Source organism: Spermophilus citellus (genome assembly GCF_964194105.1).
Source record: "Spermophilus citellus genome assembly, chromosome: 11".
Classification (NCBI taxonomy): domain Eukaryota; kingdom Metazoa; phylum Chordata; class Mammalia; order Rodentia; family Sciuridae; genus Spermophilus; species Spermophilus citellus.
The window spans coordinates 27,904,578-27,927,275 of NC_138192.1; the positions used below are offsets into that span (position 1 = coordinate 27,904,578).

The 22,698-nt window shown below is 34.5% G+C and overlaps 1 protein-coding gene across 15 annotated transcripts in view; it reads left to right on the plus strand.

Moving 5' to 3' along the window:
• The window catches only part of PTPN4 (protein tyrosine phosphatase non-receptor type 4), a 180,516-nt gene extending 158,656 nt beyond the window's left edge, over positions 1-21,860 (plus strand). For all 15 annotated transcript variants that reach the window (XM_081260413.1, XM_081260419.1, XM_081260408.1 and 12 more), the window contains 5 exons: positions 1,040-1,186; positions 3,079-3,207; positions 6,867-7,015; positions 9,151-9,286; positions 13,626-21,860. In XM_081260413.1, coding sequence (XP_081116539.1) covers positions 1,040-1,186; positions 3,079-3,207; positions 6,867-7,015; positions 9,151-9,286; positions 13,626-13,712 — 648 coding nt within the window. In that variant the 3' untranslated portion in view covers positions 13,713-21,860. The remainder of the gene's footprint in view (positions 1-1,039; positions 1,187-3,078; positions 3,208-6,866; positions 7,016-9,150; positions 9,287-13,625) is intronic.
• Positions 21,861-22,698: the final 838 nt, after the last annotated feature.

The window sequence follows — 22,698 nt, forward strand, 5'->3', positions numbered from 1 at the left end:
AACTGAAAAAAAGAAATGAGAAAAAAGATTACCCTCCTGGATTCCCCTATTAGGATGTTGCATCCTAAAGGCTGGGATGGAAGGCAGACTTCTTTTTCTATTCACCCTTTGGTATGCTTTGAATTTCAATTTGGTATGCACATATATCACCTTTATTTTTTTCCAACCTCAAATGTAGTATGATTCTTTTCTCAAATATTTGACTCATTCTGAAAAATTTTAAATACCTTTTAATACCCTTTAAATTGTTATATATGTAAAATCCAAGCTATAACAAATGGCAGGGCTTTTCTTCCTCACAAGATTACAAATATGCTGTTTACAGGTAAATCTTTTTTAATTGTTCACTAACTCTCTGCATTTGAAACAAGGTTCTCTCTCAAGCTACTTTTACAACCATGCTAGTGTTTTGGGAGATATTTATATTTAAATCCTGCTTTCCATTAATTAAAAGGTAAATATGTGTAACTATTGGATATTGCTAAGAAATTTCTTCCATGGATACTGATAAAGATTGTTTTACTGCTGGGCACAGTGGCACACAACTAAAATCCCAGGGACTTGGGAGACTGAGACAGGAGGATTGCAAGTTCGAGTCCAGCCTCGGCAATTTAGCAAGGCCCTCTGCAACTTAGGGAGACCCTGTCTTAAAATAAAAAATTTTAAAAAGGTATGCAGGGGGATGGAGTTGTGGTTCAGTGGTAGAGCGCTTGCCCAGCATGCGTGAGGCACTGGGTTCAATCCCTGGTGCCACATAAAAATAAATAAAATAAAGGTATTGTGTCCATCTACAACTAAAAAAATATTTTAAAGGGAGTTGGGGGAGCTTGGGGATGTAGTTCATCAGTAAAATCCCCTGGGTTAAATCCTCAATACCGAAAATAAAATTAAAAAAAAAAAAAGATTGTTGTACTGATTGCAATTTATTGAAATTAATTATGCTCAGTCTCACAATTAATTAGTGGATCATTTTTATATTGCCAATCATAATAAAAAGTTGTAATACCAAAGTTTTATTTTAATGTTCTTTTCTTTTTAGATGGAAATTCCTTCTTCAAGCATTATCAATCAGTACATTGCTTGTCAAGGGCCATTACCACACACTTGTGCAGATTTTTGGCAAATGACTTGGGAACAAGGCTCCTCCATGGTTGTAATGTTGACCACACAAGTTGAACGTGGCAGAGTAAGTTATAGTTTAATCTTGCACATTGCGTGGGCTTGTTTCAAATTACACTGAATAATAAAAATATTTTCATTGAGTTGATCTTTTGTAACCTTTAATCTTTTTTATGATTTCATGATTTGAATCATTACAATTATGTGCTTAAAATTACGATTGACACATACTACTGTGACATAAGTGTTAGCTATTATTATTACCATTGTTATTATTTAAAAGGATTAATGTTTATGTAAGGAGCTTGTATATAAATATATAAAGAACTCTTATAACTTAACAATAAAATGACAATCTAGTTTTTTTAAATGGGCAAAGCATCTGAATAGACAGTTACCCAAAGAAAATATTCCAGTGGCTAGTAAGCACATAAAAAAATACTTGATCACAGAGCTGGGGGTATAGCTCAATTGGTGGAGTGTTTGCCTCACATGCACATGCATAGGCCCTGAATTCAATCCCCAGCATCACAAAAAAAAAAAAAAAAAAAAAAAAAAAAAAAACTTGACCACATTAGTCATTAGGGAAGTGCAAATCAATAATAATGAGACCCCACTTCATAATCAGTACATGAGTGAAATTAAAAAGACAGGTAATAATAAGTGTTGCCAATGATAGAGAAAACAGAGTTTTCATACACTGCCTGTGGATTTGTAAAATGGTACAGTCACCTTAGAAAAGTCTGGTACTTCCTCAGAAAGTTAAACATGGCTTTACTACAACTCATCAACTTCATTCCTAGATGTACCAAAAGAATTGAAAACATGAACATGCAAAAATTTTGTTCACGAGCATTTGTAACAGTATTACTCAAAATAGCCAAAACATAGAAAGACTCACATGTGCCAAGAAATAGTAATATATTCGTATTGTTGGATACTTGGCAATTAAAAAAAAATGAAGTACTTATATATACTTGCTACAACATGGATGAACCTAGAAAACATTTTGCCAAATGAAAGAAGAGTTTTCCTCTTCTTTTTTTCTTCTTCTTTTTTTTCCTTTTTGGCCACATAGTATATGATTATTTTTATATGGACAGAAAGTAGATTAGTCATTGTCTAAATTCAAGTTGGGGAAAGGAAAATAGGATCAGGTAGGATGCACAGTGACTACCAACAAGTATAAGGATATTTTTGGGTGTCATGAAGATGTTCTAAAAGTGAATGTGTTCATGGTTACACACGTGTGGATATACTGAAACCAGCCATGGTAGCATATGCCTATAAGCTCAGCAATTCTAGAGCCTAAGCAAAGAAGATCCCAGTTAGAGTCCAGGCTCAGCAATTTACCAAGATCCTGCCAGGCGAGCACACTACCACCTGAGCCACATTCCCTAGCCCCCCAGCCCTTTTTATATTTTATTTAGAGTCAAGGTCACCCTGAGTTGCTTAGGTCCTTGCTAAGATGCTGAGGCTGGCTTTGAATTCATGATCCTCTTGCCTCAGCCTCCCAAGCCACTGGGATTACAGGCGTGTGCCAACAGGCCAGGCTGAAAGTTCTTTTTTTAAATATATTTTTTAGTTGTAGCTGGACACAATTCCTTTATTTATTTTTATGTGGTGCTAAGGATCGAACCCAGTGCCTCATGTGTGCTAGGCAAGTGCTCTGCCACTGAGCTACAGACCTGGCCCCCTGAAAGTTCTTAAAAATTAAAATATTCTAAAAATTTGGAGAAACTGGGTTGAGGATGTGGCTTTGTGGTAGATTGCTTGCCTATCATGCAAAAGGCCCTGTGTTCAATCTCCAGCACCACAAAAAAAAAAAAAAAAAAAAAAAAAAAGAACTTAAGTTGATATATGTATGTATGTGTGGTTGTGATTTTCTTTGTTTATTTTGTGTGTGTGTGTGTGTGTGTGTGTATAATTTCTTTGTTTATATAATTCTGTTGATACCAGGTTAAATGTCATCAGTATTGGCCAGAACCCACAGGAAGTTCATCCTATGGATGCTATCAAGTTACCTGCCATTCAGAAGAAGGAAATGCTGCCTATATCTTCAGGAATATGACACTGTTCAACCAAGAGGTAAGAAGGCAGGGTGTCCATTTGCTAGAACTGTGTTTAAAGTAAACACTTTGAAAGCTGAAATGTGTTTTAGCCAGAAAAACATCACAAAAATTACTAACCTGTTTTGATGGGACACTCTGGAATTATAGAGTATATTTTCCTATACTATAATAAATGCATTTTCAGTTTCTACTGCCAAAAATTAGTTGTCAGTATAAAAGCAGTCTGGTAAATATTATTTATTACTATTTACTACTTTGCCTTACAAACTAGTTTTATTACTAAAAAATTTTATTTTTATTACTAAATTTTATTTTTATTACTAAAAATTTATTTTTATTACTAAAAAAATTTTTATTACTAAATTTTATTACTAAATTATTTTTTATTACTAAAAATTTATTTTTATTACTAAAAAAAATTTTATTTTTATTACTAAAAAATTCTCTCTGGGAGTAATATAGTAAAATATTTGTGTATTTGTTAATATGAAAAAGTAATTGAAAACTGTTCAATTGTTTCTTTTTTTCAAAAGAATAGAGGCGAACACAATCCCCTCAATATTAAGGAAGAAAAATTCATAGGCAAGACCTTCCTATAGGTTAGAGCTTTCTACCTGCTAGTTCTTCTTAGTTCTAACTGGGTTACGCACATTGGCTACCAAAGCCAGAAATGGGGATTGATTAGTAAATGATGGCTCAGGGGCTGGAGGTGTGGCTCAAGCAGTAGCGCGCTCGCCTGGCATGCGTGCGGCCCGGGTTCGATCCTCAGCACCACATACCAACAAAGATGTTGTGTCCGCCGAGAACTAAAAAATAAATATTAAAAATTCTCTCTCTCTCTCTCTCTCTCTCTCTCTCTCTCTCTCTCTCTCTCTCTTTAAAAAAAAAAAAAATGATGGCTCAGTACTCCAATTAGAAGATGTGTGTAGAGGGCATGATGAGGCTGTTAGAGACAGTATCCCATATTCACTGCCAGCAGCTAGGTATTCCGGTGCCGGCCACCTGTGGTTTTGGAGGGAGCCAAAAGAAGTAACTGCTAGAGAAAAGCAGACAGTATAAGCCATAAAGGCCTATGCCTCTCCTATAAATGGTTAAACCTTTGGAAATGGAAACTACAACCCTTCTCCAAATTTATGATTAAGAGAGACCAGAGACAAGAACCTTTCTTGCCAAAAGGGAAGGAACCAGAAGTTGTGTTATTTATAGAAAAGGAATCTGGTGGGTTGGGATGTAGCTCAGTGATTGAGCACTTACCTCGCATGTTTGAGGCCCGAGGTTCAACTCCTAGTACCACAAAAGAAAAAAGTCTTACTGGGCACAGTGGTGCATATCTGTAATCCCAGTGACTCAGGAGGCTAAGGTAAAAGGATCACAGGTTTGAGACCAGCCTCAGCAATTTAGGAGGCCCTCAGCAACTTAGCAAGACCCAATCTCAAATTTTTTAAAAAGGAGAATGGGGCAGGAATGTAGCTCAGTGGTAAAGTGCCCCTGGGTTCAATCCCCAGTACCAAAAGAAAAGAAAAGCCTTCAGCTACTGAATGAAGGTAAAGTCTGAAAATAAAAAGTTAAATTTTATTCAGATCAGAATGAATTTAAGGGGCTTGGGAGGATATACTCATGGTCTAATATATTCTCCCTAATTGATAATGAAAGATAGTCTGTGTGTTTATATAAAATAATATCTGGGGCTGGGGCTCAGTTTGTGGTTCAGTGGTGGAGCGCTTGCCTCTCACATGTGTGAGACACTGGGTTTGATCCTCAGCATTGTATATAAATAAATGAATAAAATAAAGGTCTATCAACAACTAAAACAATATTTTAAAAAATAATATCTGACTTCAATGTAGACTCTTTACTTGGTGCAGTAATGTATGCCTGTAATCCCAGATATAGGCAGGAGGATTGCAAATTCAAGGCCAATCTGGGCAACTTAATGAAACTCTGCCTCAAAATAATACTTTTTAAAAATGACTGTGGGCTTATCTCAGTGGTAGATCACTTGCCTAGCATGCTTGAGGCCCTGGGTTCAATCCCCAATACTGCAAAAAGTAAAAAACAGTCTTTTTATTATACTCTACCTGTAGATTAGCACCTGAATAGTAGTTTATTGAATAGTGGCTTTTCTTTATATACCCTGAGTACCTTAGAAACTATGCTAAGTCATGTTTCTAAAGTTTGAACCACATATAATTGGGAAAATAAATTTGCATGTGTATGTAAATGCATCCATATGTTGATGGACACTGGTCAGACAGACAACACTACCTAGTCTTATATATCTTTTGCTTTCTTAACCACCCTTTTTCTTGATTTTGATACAGGGTCACCCCAAGTTGCCTATGGTCTTGTTAATGGTTGGCTTGCTATGGCTGGCTCTGAACTTGTCTCAGCCTTCCAAGTCACTGGGATTACACGAATGCACCACCATACCATCCATTACTTTTCATAGTATTTTTCTGGAAACCTCTCCGCATGCACACACTTTTTTTTTTTTTTTTTTTTTTTTTTTTTTTGGTACCAGAAGATTGAACTCAAGGGCTCTTAACCACAGACTCACATCCCCAGTCTTTTAATTCTTTTTACTTTGAAACAAGATCTTGTTGAATTGCTTAGGGCTTCACAAGTTGCTGAGGCTGGCTTTGAATTTACAATCCTTCTGCCTCAGCCTCCTGAGTTGCTGGGATTACAGGTGTGCACCACTGGCAGTTGTGCTCCCTTTAATATAAATGGCAATAACCAGTTTTCATAATGTTGGATGACTAGCTACCTGTTAATTGTGTATATGATGTCAAGTGATTTACAGGTCATTTTATGGAGTCTTTTCAACATTAAGATTATCCCTTAAATGTATAGATGTTATTTCATTTTTCAAGTGAAGGAAGAAGTGAGGCTCTGAATATTAAATTCCATCCTGATATAGTCAAGACTTGTACCAAAATGTATCTAAGAGTCTTACTCTCTCTATTAGCTCCCCAAAAGGAATAATCACTAGTTTGATCTAGGGATTAATTAATGTCTGATGATTTTATGATCTCCAGTTTTTAATCTACATTTATTTTTTTTTTAATTTCCAAAATTTTATCTGAGTTGTGTCAGGATTAGCTCAGCTTTGTGCCCTGTTCAAAAAATATTTTTATTTTTTACTTTACCATTTTTGCTCAATTAACAGATCTTTAGTTAAATCTTTTTTTTTAATTGGTTATTCAAAAACATTACAATGCTCTTGACATGTCATATTTCATACATTTGATTCAAGTGGGTTATGAACTCCCATTTTTACCACGTATACAGATTGCAGATTCACATTGGTTACACATCCACATTTATACATACTGCCATACTAGTGTCTGTTGTTAAATCTTTAAGCATTCCTCTGGATATTAATTTGTTTTTGAAAGTTTGCTTGATTATCATCATTTTAAAACTATAAATACAGATATTGAGTTATAAAAAGGCATCAATGTAAGTAGCCGATAAGATAGATACACCTGTTTCCATAAAATAGTTTATTTCTTATTTGTTGCAATTTAGGATATTAGTGGGTTTATGCATTACTTCTTTGTGGGGAGGAAAAGGAGTTGGTTTTGCTCTCCTTCTAAAATTAAAATGACATGAATATTTATATTTTAAAGATAATTCCTAAGTCAAGGTAAATAATTTTTCTTTTATACTTAGAAAAATGAGAGTCGTCAACTCACTCAGATCCAGTACATAGCCTGGCCTGACCATGGAGTCCCTGATGATTCAAGTGACTTTCTGGATTTTGTTTGTCATGTACGAAATAAGAGGGCTGGCAAAGAAGAACCTATTGTTGTTCATTGCAGGTATTCTATTCCTGTCTTTTATGAATGAATAACTGACTTGATATATTATTTTTATTATAAGGGAATAGGTATTTTATTGCACCCTTATGTTGTGATTGCCACAGTGACTAATTACTCATAGCTGTGCTCTGATGTAGAAAACAAAGGATATGTTCTAATGTTAATATTTGGCAGAAACTTTGTGATAAGAGATAAAAATAATAATTATTGCACGGATTCTTAGAAGCTTTTGTATTTTAGCATTGCTGAAATTGTAATTTAGATCTAATGATATATAATATTGTAGAAATATTATAGATTGTCTTAGTCTATTTGTGCTGCTCTAAAAAAAATACTAAAGGGCTGGGGTTGTGACTCAGTGGTAGAACACTTCCCTAGCACATTTGAGTCTCTGGGTTCAATCCTCAGCACCACATATAAATCAGTAAAATAAAGGTTCATTAACCACTAAAAAAGTATTTAAAGAAAAAGAAAATACCTAAGACTAAGTAAGTTATAAATAACAAAAATTTAGTTGGGTGTGTGGAGGCACATGCCTATAATCTCAGCAACATAATGAGTCCCTAAGCAACTTAGTGAGACCCTGTCTTTAAATAAAAAGGGCTGGGGATGTGGCTCAGTGATTAAGTACCCCTGAATTCAATCCCTATAAAACCCCCGCCTCCCCCCCAAAAATACAGAAATTTATTTCTTAGAGTTCTAGAAGCTGGAAAATCCAAGATGAAGGATCTGATACTGCAAATTCAGTATCAGATGAGGGCTATTCTCTGCTTCCAAGATGGTCCCTTATTTCTGCATCCTCCAGAGAGAGCAAATGCTGTGTCCTTATAGCAGAAGGGATAGAAGATACAGAAATGTGCACTCACTCCCCCAAGCTGTTTTATAAGACCCCTGATGCCATCTGTGAGGGCTGTACTTTCATGAGTTAATCACTTCCTAAATGCCCTGCCTCTTAATACTATCACATTGGTGATTAAGTTTCAGCATGGGGCTGGGGATATAGCTCAGTTGGTAGAGTGCTTGCCTCACATGCAGAAGGCCCTGGGTTCAATCCCCAGCAAAACACACACACACACACACACACACACAATTTCAGCATGAATTTTTTTAAATTTTTTTTTTTAAAGAGAGAGAGAGAATTTTATTTATTTATTAGTTTTTTCGGTGGACACAACATCTTTGTTTGTATGTGATGCTGAGGATCGAACCCGGGCCGCACGCATGCCAGGCGAGCGCGCTACCACTTGAGCCACATCTCCAGCCCCTCAACATGAATTTTGAGGCACACATTTTGAGGCATACGTTCAGATCATTACCTATACGTTAGGATGCAGTCTGCAGTTTAGATTTTCTCCTTCCCAGCAAGGTATTCTTGTCTTTCCTGTGACCCCTCTTAGGATACTCATTGAGTGCTCCCACATCTCTTGGAATGAGCCTACCAAATGGGTTTATAGGACTTGCCGTTCCCAGTATTTCTAGGTGAACAGTGGCAGGCTACCTTTCCTTCCTTTCACCCCAGGTCTCCTTCAGTCCTCAAAGAGCCAAACACTGTGACTCCAACCTTCACTTCCACTGACCCAGAGATTGGGATACAGAAATTATTTTCTTCCTTTCATAACCATGTTTTAAAGTGCTTTATTTGGAGGATAGTTTGAGATAACTCACCTTTTCAGCACATTGTAAGAGCAAACTTTCGGATCATTAAAACAGATAATAGAACAAATATTTGAGAGGCAAAGTGACAAGAATGATGAAACATATGGCCATCCCATATCCTAAGACTCTAGTAGCTACCACATTCTTGTTTACAGATCATACTTCCAAGAGTTCTTAACTATCCAGAGGTAACTTAATTTTTTTAGAAAACCCTAATTTGTCAAAGGCATAAAATAGTGCTGTATTCTACACATTTGTTAATGATTATTATAATTCTCTTGTTATGTTTTTTAAGGGAAGTTGCTCCAATAAGCTTATACCTTGTTTAGAAGTTAACTTACTACTTCTCTAATATAAAACCCTAAAATGAAATTATTTTTCAATATTATTATTCAGTATTTTGATTTTTCTGCACTAAAATCACAAGAATTTTAATAGAATATTATCAGTAAGACCTTGCCCATATTTATCTTTTTTAGTGCTGGAATTGGAAGAACTGGGGTTCTTATTACTATGGAAACAGCCATGTGTCTCATTGAATGCAATCAGCCAGTTTATCCACTAGATATTGTAAGAACAATGAGAGATCAACGAGCCATGATGATCCAAACACCTGTAAGTACTGTATTTCATGTGCACATGTGAATCTTCAATGATGGTTTTTGTTATCAGTGTATATTTTAAGTTTTATTCTGAGTCATATTTTTATCTTTTTAATTCCTTATCAGCAGCTAATAACCTTTTGCCTGTGAATCACATCTGACTTCCCCCGCTTTTTTTTTTTTTCTTTTGAATCTTTAATGGAACCCAGCCATGTTTAATTGTTAATGATTGTCTTTGGCTGGTTTTATACCACTTCAACATTGATCATAGTTGACAAGTTGCAACAGATGCCATATGGTCTAATCTTGTTTTTATTTATTTATTCATTTACTTTTTGGCAGAAGGTACCAGGGACACTTTACCACTGAACTATATCCTCAGCCATTTCTATTTTTATTTTGTTTCAGGGGCTCAACAAGTCACTGAGTTTGCCCCAAAACTTTGATCCTCCTGATTCACTGATTCAGCCTCCTGAGTCACTAGAATTAACAGGCATGTGCCACCATGCCTAGCTATGGCCTGCAATTTCTAAAATATTTAACATCTGGCCTTTTACAGAGACAGTTTTTGCCAACATGCAAGTGGCCTAGCATATTATTTCTTAAGTATTACAACAGATGCAGAGGAATGTGTCTTATATTGCTTAGTCGAGTAGAATGCTCACAATGATAGTACAACTGAACTGGAGAATCCTGGTAGGCCTGCTTTCAGTGAAACAGCTGTGGTGGAATGCCTTTCTTTTTCACATAAGAACTTAAATTCCTCCAACAAAAATATTCTATAAATCAAGCTACTTATCATTCTCCACTTTTCCACCGACTTTTTTTTTTGTACTGAGGATTGAACCCAGGGGTGCTTTGCCCCTGCTTCACGTTTAGAGCACATAGGTCAAGTAATCTTATTGACACTAGTAATGCTAAAATAATCTTAGCCTGGTGTGGTGGTACATGCCTGTAATCCCAGTAGCTCAGGAGGCAGAGGCCCGAAGACCTCAAGTTCAATGCCAGTCTCAGCAATTTAGTAAGATCCTATCTCAAAATAAAAAATTAAAAAGGCTGGGGATGTAGTGGTAAAGTACCTGGGTTCGGTCTCTGGTACCAAAATCATCATCATAATCTTAATACTATAAAATTTCATGTTTCTTGGAGCATATTTAAGAGTCATTGGAGTCAGATGTGGTGGCACTCCCCTGTAATTCCTGCAGCTGAGGATTATACTCTAAACAGATGGACCCATGTGACCTAAAAGCTTGTTTTTTGTTTTGCTTTTACATTTGTTATACAAAATTTCTAACATACACAGAAGTAGACAATATAATGTAATAAATACCTTTTTGGTAGTCAGATACTACTAACTAATACCATGTTTTTTTAAAAAATATTTTTTGTTGTAGATGGACATTATATTTTATTTATTTTTATGTGGTGCTGAGGATTGAACTCGGTGCCTCACACATGTTAGGCAAGCATTCTACCACTGAGCTACAGCCCCAGTCCAGTTGTCTTTTTTTTTTTTTTTTTTAATTTTTATTGTTGGTTGTTCAAAACCTTACATAGTTCTTGATATATCATATTTCACACTTTGATTCAAATGGGTTATGAACTCCCATTTTTACCCTGTATACAGATTGCAGAATCACATGGGTTACACATCCATTGATTTACATATTGCCATACTAGTGTCTGTTGTATTCTGCTGTCTTTCCTATCCTCTACTATCCCCCCTCCCCTCCCCTCCCCTCTTCTCTCTCTACCCCCTCTACTGTAATTCATTTCTCCCCCTTGTATTTTTTTTTCCCTTTCCCCTCACTTCCTCTTGTATGTAATTTTGTATACCCCTAGGGTCTCCTTCCATTTCCATGCAATTTCCCTTCTCTCTCCCTTTCCAGCTGTCTTAATTCATATAGCTTTGTTGCAGAATTTAAATTCAGGAAATAAGAATCTTCAACTTTTCTCTTTCTTTTTTATGATTTTTATAACTCCTCTGAATCTCTTACATTCAATTCTATATGAATTTTAGAATCAGTTTGTCCTTTTTACCTAAAAAAGCCAACTAGACAAACACAAGATTATCCTATTTATTTGTGTATTTCTTTCAATGATGTTTTGTAGTTTTCACTGTAAAAGTGTCATATTTTAGTCTTTGTGGAGCTACTGTGAGTAGGATTATTTACTTAATTTCATTTTAGAACTGTTTATTGCTAAGATATAGAAATGCAATTGATTTTGTATATTGATCACATATCCTTCAACCTTGCTGTAACCATTTATTAACCAGTAATTTGGTGTGCATGAGAGTAAATTTTTTAGAATTAGAATGTCATTTTTCAAACCTGATGAATTAATAGATGCAGGCATTGATCACTTCATGCTAATATCACAAAAAGAAAGACAGATGTGTTTTTGAATAAAGAATAAAACACCTAAGCTGCTAAAGTCTATGGATCCACTTAACACTTTTAGGAAATAGAGCACCACCTTGATGTAAATCAGCAAAATCCATCAGTGGACATTTATGTTGTTTTTTCTACCTTGTGTCTATTGTGAGTAATGCTGCTATGAACATGGGTTATATCTGAAGACCCCACTTTTCATTCCTTTCAGGTATACACCAACAGGTAGAATTATAGGATCATAACATTCATGATGGGCTTTTTTTAAAATTTTTTAGTTGTTGAAGGACCTTTATTTAATTTATTTATTTATTTGTGGTTCTGAGAATCAAACCCAGTGCCTCACACATGCAAGCAAGTGTTCCACCACTGACCACAACCCCAGCCCCACTGAGCCACAACTCCAGCCCCTCATGATGGGCTTTTGTTTTTATAATTTGTTTAAAATCAGGAGTCAGATATGTCTACTCACATTGATTAGTTATGTTTCCTAAGTGCCTCTTAAGTGAAATCTTCCTCCCCTGATTATTTTTGCCATATAGTTCCCCACTATCTAGATTTTGTTGATCTACATCATCAAAGTGGTGTTCTATTTCCTAAAAGTGATAAGTGGATCCATAGACTTTAGCAGCGTGTTTTTTGTTTCTTCAGAAGCACATATCTGTCTGTCTGTCTTTTTCTGATATTAGTACCCTCAAGTAATCAATGCCTTCATCCATTAATTCATCAGGTTTGAAAAATTGTATTCTCATTCTATCTTTCTTCATTTATCAGCTGGATAATTGTTTAAAGAGAAACTTCTTGGGCTAGGAATGTAGCTCAGTAGTAGAGTGCTTGCCTGGTTTGTGCAAGACCTCAAAAAAATAAATAAATAAAGTGAAACTTCTCATCTTGGTCAGTGAGTGGAATAGTGTTTGTATGAAAGGCAATGTAAACGTGATTACCTGATTCTTACCCTTTATTTATTTATAAGTTTTCTCTTTTTCTCTTTCCTTGGTCGGGGATAAAACCCAGGACCTCAAGAAGTCCTGGTTCTTGCCCAGCCTGGCGTCACATGCCTGTTATCTCAATGACTTGGGAGGCTAAGGCAGAAAGATCACAAATTTGAGGCCAGCCTGGGACAGTTAGAGCCTATATCAAAATTGGAAAAAAAAAAAAAAAAGGCTAAGGATGTAGTTCAGTGGGGGGAAAAAAAAGTCCTGGTGCTTACTAGTGAGAGATGCTTTTAGGCACCACCCTCTAAGCACTAGAGAGTTCTATTGTTATTGGGTTTTATTTGTCTCTAGAAATGCTCAGTTGACTGAGCTAGGAAAGTATACTTACCATGAGTTTGCCCATCTAGGACCACAGTAATTTTACTTAACCTCTTTTATCTTACATCATATCTCCTCTTTTCTTTAACAAAAATACTAGTTTTCTACAAACTAGAAAAAGAAATTGAAAACACATATTCGCTTTGTGATTATTTACAATAACCACAATTTGTATTTTGGACTTCCTAGAAGTGGGATTGATGGGTCAGAAGGTAAATTAATGTAATTTTATAGATGCTTTCAAATTCTTCTTTTTAGGGGTTACAACACTTTAACATCCCTATCCACAACAAATGAGTTTTGCCAACAAAATCTTCTATTTTCAGACTTTAGGGTTTGCCCATTTATTGATAAAAAATGCTGTCAATATTTTTTCACTTTGAATTTCTTTTTTTTTTAAGAAATGTCCTTTTTAAAAAATATGTTTTTAGTTGTTGATGGACCTTTATTTTATTCATTTATTTATCTGTGGTGCTGAGAATCGAACCCAGTGCCTCACACATGCAAAGCAAATGCTCTACCACTGAGCTACAACCCCAGCCCTGAATTTCTTTTATAAGCAAGCCAAGTGAGATGTTTATGTTTTGGTATGGTCTGTTTTGAGGGGTTTTTTTATCAATTCTATTTTTTATGTTTTCTTTTTCAGAGTCAATACAGATTTGTATGTGAAGCTATTTTGAAGGTTTATGAAGAAGGCTTTATTAAACCCTTAACAACATCGTCAAATAAATAAGAAAAGATCTGAAATACATGTTGGAAAACTGCTATTCGTTATATTTCATTATATTCACTGTGCCATGACACTGCTTGCAGGAAATGGCATCTCACAAAAAAATGAAGAACTAAAAAAAAAAAAAGAACTTTGAAAACTTCAGCACTGTTGCACTTTATGTTTTAAAAAAAAAAGTCAACCCTTCAGAATCTGTAACTCATGTGTTGGAAGACTATTTCATGCTTTGCTCTGAACAAATAGTGAATAACTGAGTATGTTCAGGGTAATTTATGAAAATTTGTGGTGGTGCCATGCAGTCCCCTTCTGGTAGAATTGCCACAAGCGAGGCTCAGAATCCTCATCATCTTTGTTGTACATCTGTATCTTGAAAGCAAAAAGAAGTAAATATCAGGAGTCAGCTCTGGCTTTTTTTTTCCAGTGGATCATGTACTTACTATACTGATTACCAGATTTTATTTTTAAGATTTTAGCAATATCATTCTCAATATTAGCCAATACACTGCCTATGGATGCAGCACATCTTTCCCTACACGCCCTCTCTAGAGACCTGCTGTTCAGAAGAAGAAAGGTGGAATTTGCTATTCCCAGGAAATGCTGCACATTGTCCATTTACCAGCATCTTATAAAAAGTATAGATATGAATCTACAAATTTTCTTGAATTTAATAATGTAATTATATTTATCATAAGGTTGGCTTATTCCAAATCATGTGATTTCATATACTTGATGTAAAGGAATGCATGCATTGTGTCTTAACCCCTTAAGTGCCTTGAGACATCTTTATATGTCTAATGAAAGGCACTCATTTGACCCCACTAGGAGGTATGTAAGTATATTGTACATTCTTACATTTTTATGCATTTTGAATAAGTTCACATTTTAAAAACAGGCTTCTTGTATTGAGAGTTATGCAGTCAAAAAAGGGTAAGGAAATTCTATTTCTTACTCAATACTTGTATTTTGCCATAAGAAGCAAAAATACTTCGTGTTCTACTGAGTGCACGCTCTGCTGCTACAGAATTGTTCAAAATATGCACATTCCTTTACTGCGGGACAGGGGTTACAGTTAAGCAGCTCAACTTAAAAAGATGCTTTATTATTCAAATTTCATATTTATTTTATCCCTGACTTTAGAAGTGGCATCTGATAAAATACTGGGACTCTAAGCTATAGAGCAATTAATTAATTTTGATTCATTCCTATCCATAACTAAAATATTTCTCCTTAGCATTCATTTTAGTTAATATGAAGCCTTTTTCGCACTGGTCTTTTGGTTGGGATTCTTCAAGTGAGAAATTAAATATTATTGAGTCTAAATATAACCCTTCCTTAACTAAAATGAGGGTTTTCTTGTCACTTTGTGTACAATTAAATTATTTCAGTTTATATATACTTATTAAATTATAAGCATGTTATATAAGGAGTCTTTTGATTATCCAATCTGATTGAGGATCTGATTCCCATTAAGGATATATCTGTTAACCTCTTCAGGTGTTTTGGATTTCAAGTCTACAGAGATAGAACTTTAATATTGCCCAATTTAAGTGAAAATTTGCCTGCCTATTTAAATATTATTTTACATAAATATTTTATATGGATATGGTTAAAGTAGATTCATTTACTAGTGGTTTCTGAATATTTATAGTTTTGATAAAGTTTAGAGTCTAATGGTTGGTATTTTGGAATGCCATTTAGTATGAAGGGGAAAATGTACATTTAAAAATCTTTAGTAAAATCTAAATGATGTCATTTCACATTCAAAAATCCATCATAATGCATTTCAGAAAGCTAAGCTCCTAAACATTAATAGCCAAGATACCAAATAAATTATATTAAAATACTTCTAAGTCTTTTTTTAAAGAGAGAAGTAAACATAATCTTTATGTTCTCATCTATTTCCTGATTTCAGTCAAGACAGTATAAAATAGTAAATGAACTATTGACTTATTTGAACATTCCATTCTGTACCAACAGATAAATGTAAATTAGGCTGCTGTATGATATGACAAGTTGAAAAATGAAAAAGGAAAGACACGATGGGGATCTACATATGAAATAACTGTTTTTGCACTTATTTTTTGTGTGTATTAAAAAAGTCTCTGCTAACTGGACAGAAAATGACAGTCACAGTCAAAAAGATAACAGTTGTGTAGACATAAACAGACAAATGTCTTGCTTGGCATGTTCTTTAACTACGGCTTTGTTTACATTTCCCAGGTTAACTAATTGTTGGCAATGAGCACTGCTGCCTTTTTCAATCATTAATGCCTGTCTTGAAATGCCAATGTGTTAGAGGTGTAGAATTACATTTAAATTTATCATGTATGCATTTTTCATCTGGGAGCTACACTTTGTCAGTGTTTGTATGTACAAAAGGATCCTTTGTAAAAATATATTAGGATATTACTTAATTTATCCTTCACAGCTTCTAAAAAGACTACTCTAATTAAGCTTCCCTGTTTACCTAATAGCAAAGTCTTTATCCATTACACATATAAGAATTTTTTAACCTGTTTCAATCTAAATAGGTTTCTAGAAATAATGGTGGCTTTTGTACACCAAGTTGAGTAGTTCTAGACTCCGTCCATATCAATGTAATGTTGTGTGGTAAATTTCACGTTTCTTGTGTCTAAGCTGCTCTCCCAGTCCTGGTCACCCCTGCCTCCATACCATTATACACTCAAGAAAGAATGCTGACTTTTATTCTGACAAGTGGAAATCGGTATTGGTGATTCAAGGAGCTTTTGTAAATGCAAGTATTAGTAGAGAACTTCCCCCTCCGATTTCAAATGTTTTTTCTGTGTTCATTTCAAGTTGTTTTTACTTTTTGTTTGTATCTTATTAGCATCTGATTTGTGTCGGCATGGTATAAACAGGCTGAAAAATATTTTGGAATAATCTTTGCATTCACAAGAAGAATTGGTTGGATTTGTCAAACTGATACAACCATCCAGAATTGAGGCAGAGTAAACATCTCAGAAAAATTTCCTTTGTCTGGCCTATTAGGACAAATAGAAGGAAGACAAAAGGTTGATCATTTTGATTTAAGAATAAAGAGAACATTTATTATATGAAAACTGACTTCAAATGCACAAAGTTACATTAAGGCATTAAGATGATTGCTTGAAAGTTTCAGGTACAAATATATGTGTGTGTGTATATATATATATTCATAGAGATACTTTAGTGCATTTGTTTACACATTTCGTTAAAGTTAATGCCCACAAACAGGAAGAACAGACTGTTTAAAGTACAAGGTTGTTGAGCATCAGTTAGCAGGTCTGATCAGGTCTAATCAGGAATTTGAGAAAAAATCTTGTCTCCTGTCTCAAGTACAACTTGAGAGCAGAAAGGAAATGGAAAGATTTTTTTCCCCCAATCTCCACTTCCCTTATTATAGCAAGGAAACAGAGACCCAGCAACAGTAATTGATTTAGCAAAGTCTCATTTTGTACAATCTAAGTTTCCTAATTCTCAATATGGTGTTCTCTGTGTTATACTAGAACTTCAGTAATTGTAACCTATGTGAATATCATAAATTCTTGTGAATTTTAGTCTGTTTCAACTTGAGAAGCATACTCAGTGTTTTTGCTTCATAACTATGACAACCTTAGGAGATGTCGCTTAAGTTAGAAAATAAGTAGGCTGCAGTAGTGATCCTAATTAGGACCCTGACTCACTCATGCTTCCCTGTCAGAGAACATAAGCTTTTGTGAAGTATTGAGGCTGATACAAATGCAATATAAAAGCATTCTGGACTGCAAGTAGAAGACTAATTTTTAAAAACACTTAAAACACAGAACTAAGATTTAAATGTATGTCCATTTATAGTGAAATAATTTGTGTTCATAATGTGAACATGTAATAGAAATAAAAGCATTATTTGTCTTATAATCTGATCATGAAGGGAGAAGGAAATACGAATTTATAACAATGTGCTATTTAATATTTGTATTTTGAAAATATTTAAAATATTCTATTGGTAAGGTTGCCAAAGTAGTTTTGAATTCATAAAAGTTATATCATAATAATGTGGGATATGTTTACAGGTTCTTTGATTTGGTAGTAATTTTCATAGTTCAGATTAATTTGCATTTAAAGTCACTTGTAGTAAGTACATTATGGTAAATGTTTGTTTGAATAAACATCTTGATATGACAAGATGTATATGAGTGATACCATAGCCTGCTTTTATATAAGCTGCCACATAAACAAACTGAGTACTTCATATGAAGATTGTTTATTTCCCACATTTGCTTCAGTTGTACAACCACAGTTTCTGGAACTGTTTGTTGTGGTGCTTCTTCCAAATGAAATAGCTGTTTTTACAATCCACTAGGTTAATTTCATCAAATATTGGATTTACCGATCTGTTGGCAAAGATTTATTAGTGTCTCAGTGTGGTCACAATACAAATTGTAGCAACTATTTTATAAAAGTCTTAAACATATAGATAAAAGGAATTTTCTTATAAAGCATTTTGAGGGCTGCTTGCTGACCCATATTTTATCAATTTGAAGAGCCCAAGAAATGAATTCCTAAATTGTATGTTTGGGGTTCAGTTTTCTTTACAATGCCTACAACAGTTATCAACATTATTATATGCAGTCTTCAACTATTTTTTAGTAGCAATTATTATTATAAGCTTTTTGATGTTGTTAGAAATAGCAATCCCTATTTCTGCCCAAAATTAGACACTTTTATTTCACAATATTGGTGAATTTGTTTTGGGTAGACAACAAAATACTACTTGTTTCTATATATAAATTTGCTGCTATTTATTTTTATGTTTTTCTACTCTAGTATATTGTTGATTTCTGAAATTTAAGTTACAATTGTTTTTATTTTAGTCATCCAAGCTAAGTGGTCAACCATAGTACTATCTGCTTGGGTGTAATCTGTCTGCATTAGTTAGACATAGTTCAGTGCATAAATAAACAAATTTTTCTTTTAATTTGCAAAGTGAAAGTTACTAGCAATCTTGCAAGTTAAAGCTACAATTTTAGGGAAGAGTTCAAACATTTAACTTCCTGAAACCTTTTAAAATTTCCAGTACAAGAATGGAAATGTTTGAAAGCCTTCTTTAGCTCACAAAAGTTTTAGTTAAACACTGTAACAGAGTTTTCCTATCTGTTGTTGTGTAAATGATATAGAAAATATTTTTCTATGAAAAAAAGTTGAAAATGTTAACTTCTTTAATTGTTAAAAAGGGATAAAATGATATTTGTATGTCTTTCATGCTGTAAAGAAAATGAATGTATCTTTTAAATGTTATTAGAATTATGACTTGATTCTAAGGATACTCTTATTTTTTAACAACAAAAAAAAAAAAAAGCCTGCAAAAGGATTGGAAAGAAGAGAGGGAGGAGTATTACACATTATAAAAAATGCAATTTTAGATGAAAAGTAATTTTCATTATAAACAAGAGCGATTGTTGAAGCATATTACAAACATGATGTGCATTCTTTTTCATATTGCTTTGTTTTGGCTCTAGAAATTTCCAGAAATTTCGCACATACGCCTTTTAAGTGTAAAATATTCTAATTCTAGGCTTCTGGGGTGAATTTTTGTGTGAAGTTAAACATGCTGCTGCGTGTGTCTGCCATGGAGAAAAGTTCCCAAGCTTTGTCACTGGGACACCGTAAGTGAGGACATCATTGTAAGAAAGTGATTTAGTTAAAGCCTGAAAACCTTGCCTGAAATCCACTACAGTTAATTATGTGTAAAGGTCCCTGACCCAGTAAGTGGTTCTACCTTTTTATTGTCAAAGTCACAGACCATCAGGTCCAACTCTGACTTGAAGCAGTGGTGTCTTATATGTTAACGATTATTAATGCTGATGAACAAAAAAAAAAAAAAAACTTTATTTTAAGCCAACTACTACAGGCATAATTTGTTCAGCAGCAGCTTTAAAAAGTAGCATTTACTGTCACTCATTAAACTTGATTCAGTTGGGGTTGGAAGCAGTGACGCAGGCCTGTAATCTGAGCACTCAGGAGGCTGAGGCAGGAGCATTCATATTCAAGACCAGCCAAGGCAACTTAGTGAAACCTGTCTCAAAATAAAAAACAACTAGGGATGTCACTCTGGTAGAGCACCCCTGTGTTCAGTCCCCAGTACTGGCAGAAGAAGGACTTGATTCAGTTAGAGTTTCATTCTCTTAGCTTCCTGCTTTTTGTCCTCCGAATTTAAAAAAAAAAATCACTCACTTTCCAGGCACACTGGTTTATGCCTATAATCCCAGTGACTTGGAAGGCTGAGGCAGGAGATTTGAAAGTTCAAAGCCAGCCAAAGTACTTGGAGAAGCCCATAGCAACTTAGACCCTGTCTCAAAAATAAAAGGAGCTGGGGATGTGGCTCAGTAGTTAAGTGCACCTGGGTTCAAGCCCCAGTACTCCCGCCCCCACTCCAAAAATCACTATGAAATAAATACTCTGAACAACTAAAAAGTGTTACCTTTATTACCTTTTGCAACAGTTATAAGAAATTAGTATTAGACTCCCTCAACCCTGAGATGTTCCAAGATTCAACACTATCACTTGCGCTAACCTTAAATGCCATGTTGCTTAATAAAATTATCAGGAAGCAATTGAGGAAAAGATTGCCCTGCTCAACCCTTAAACCAAATAGTTTCTGATTTATGGTATCCCCCAAACCATTATAGTCAAAATTGAGCCCATTTTACCTTTTAATTAAATAAGCCTTTCTAGTTTCTACTCTTGAATTTTAGTGTTCCAATTATTTGCATTCCTGGGCAAGAAAATTTCAACCTCATTCTGTGATTCTCTGGCACCTGTCTTTTCCAATCCTTCGATGAGTTGACAAGATTATTCATTCTTGTATTCTGTAGAATATGTCACATTTCAATTATCAAATTGATTTCTTGAATTTCAAATAGCACTTTATTTCATGCTTACTACTGACGTAATTTATACATCTAAAGATATAATCTACGAGTTTTGTAAATACAGAAAAAAAATGATTAGTATTAGAGCTCTCTAGATTGGACCCAAGTTTAAATGCTTTACAATGATCTCTTGATAGTTTATTTGATATTTAAGAGGTAATTTGTGTGATTTTAGGTTTGCCACCTTTCTGTAATTTATACAGTACAATAAAGGCTACACCATTGACTGTTGCTGGACTCTCGAGTTCTCTCAGCTAGCTTCTACCAAGTTTGGTTTTCTGTAATCATTCTGCTTTGTGTTTCGTGTACATTATGTGAAAACTTGGAAATGTTTTCAGTCTAGTACTTATGGTTTAATTTTTACTACACTGCAAAAAAGATTCAGGGGACAAAAGTCCTGGTAGATTATAATGAAGTGGAGGATTTAGGAGACTTAAAACAGTTTACATTAAGCTATTTTCATCTTCTGCCAGCAGAATATATCTGCTTAAAAAAATAAAAACTGTCTAAAGTGTACTCCAGCATCAGGACATTGCAATTATGAACTGTGTTGTGATCTTTTCAAATAAAAAAGGCCAGTCTTTATTTTCTACAGGATAGGTTTAGTTTGAGGACTGATAGTTTACTATATCCTCATCAATGATACCTTTAAACAGTAGTTTTAAAAATGATTACATAGAGGGTATTTTAATTTGGAATATTTTCTTGTAACTGGTGCTATATGTACGTATGAAGTAGGAAAGTTGCCTAGTTAAAGGTCTAGTTTATTTTCTGACCAAAATGTACAATTTTACATTACGGTTGCCATTCATATTTGTTTTCACTGAACTTGTATCAAAATTGAATTAGTCTCCTAATCTTTTATGATCACTTTTCCCCAACCCATTTCACAAGATTATCCCTTTTTATGTGGTTATTCTCATAATTTAGAGGCAAAGAAACTAAGGATTAATTTGGTCAATAATGGGTAATTTGAAATTATCACTTCAGTTTGTCACTGAAGTTTAGTGTACTTGAATAGACCTTGTATCTTTGTCTAAATTTCATTGATAAATTAGAACTCCTGCCATTCATGTTTTTTTAAAAGTCTACAAATACTGATAACAAACAGGATAAAAAAGCTGAATTTAAAAACTTTCAGCCCTGAGAACAATTTACATTCTGTGAAATGCTATAATACATATTTTGTTGACTACATTTCATTTTAATTGAGTAGTTGTTAAGGTCCAAACATGGGGGGGGGGAAAGTTAGCTGTGATTCAATGTTCAGTTGCAAAATAAAGATGTGCTTTAGTCATCTAAAGTACAGGAGTTTTCAAGGCTTCTTTATGGGAGTTTTTTGTTATCGGGCTTTTCTGACATGGCTCATGTTCGTTAATGGACCATCAGTTAGGCTGGGGAGGATACTAAGCATAAAATTTATTTCTAGAAATTACTTTTTTACATAGTAGCAGTTTTTAAGGGAAGGGGATGATTAGGAACTAAGTGGAATTTAGAAAATTAAAGAATGTCTGAAGAGCCCTCCTTCCTTCCTTCCTTGTGGTCACCGCTGACTCTTCCAGTATCAGCCCCTCTCTTCTAGTAATCCTGATATAAGACCTTGTGATTGAAAATAAAGGACCCCTCTTTCTATGCATGAAGTCAGAGTGGACAAAAGGGCAAAAATGAAGATATCTGATTATGCCATGCCTCCATTCTTATATGCATGATGATTAGTGTGTCAGGTGGGTGGCATACGCCTATGTTCCAGCTTATGAAAAGGGTGAGGCAGGAGGATTGCTTGAGCCCAGGAATTTGAGACCCTATCACAAAAAAAATCATTATGAGAAACAGTATGAGGAAGAGCCGAGATGATTTGTGACAGCCTCTTCCCTCGTGCCCCATCTCTAAAAGGAGTTCCTCAAGCCAAAGGCAACCTCCGTTCAATTATATTTTATTGGGGAGGGGTATATTTGTGAATTTGCATATATATACACAATATGTTAATACCGACAGGATTGTACAATCATCTATATAACTTTTATTTTTGAATATTTCCATATCAGTTCTACCTCATTCCTTGTTTTTTTTGTTTTTGT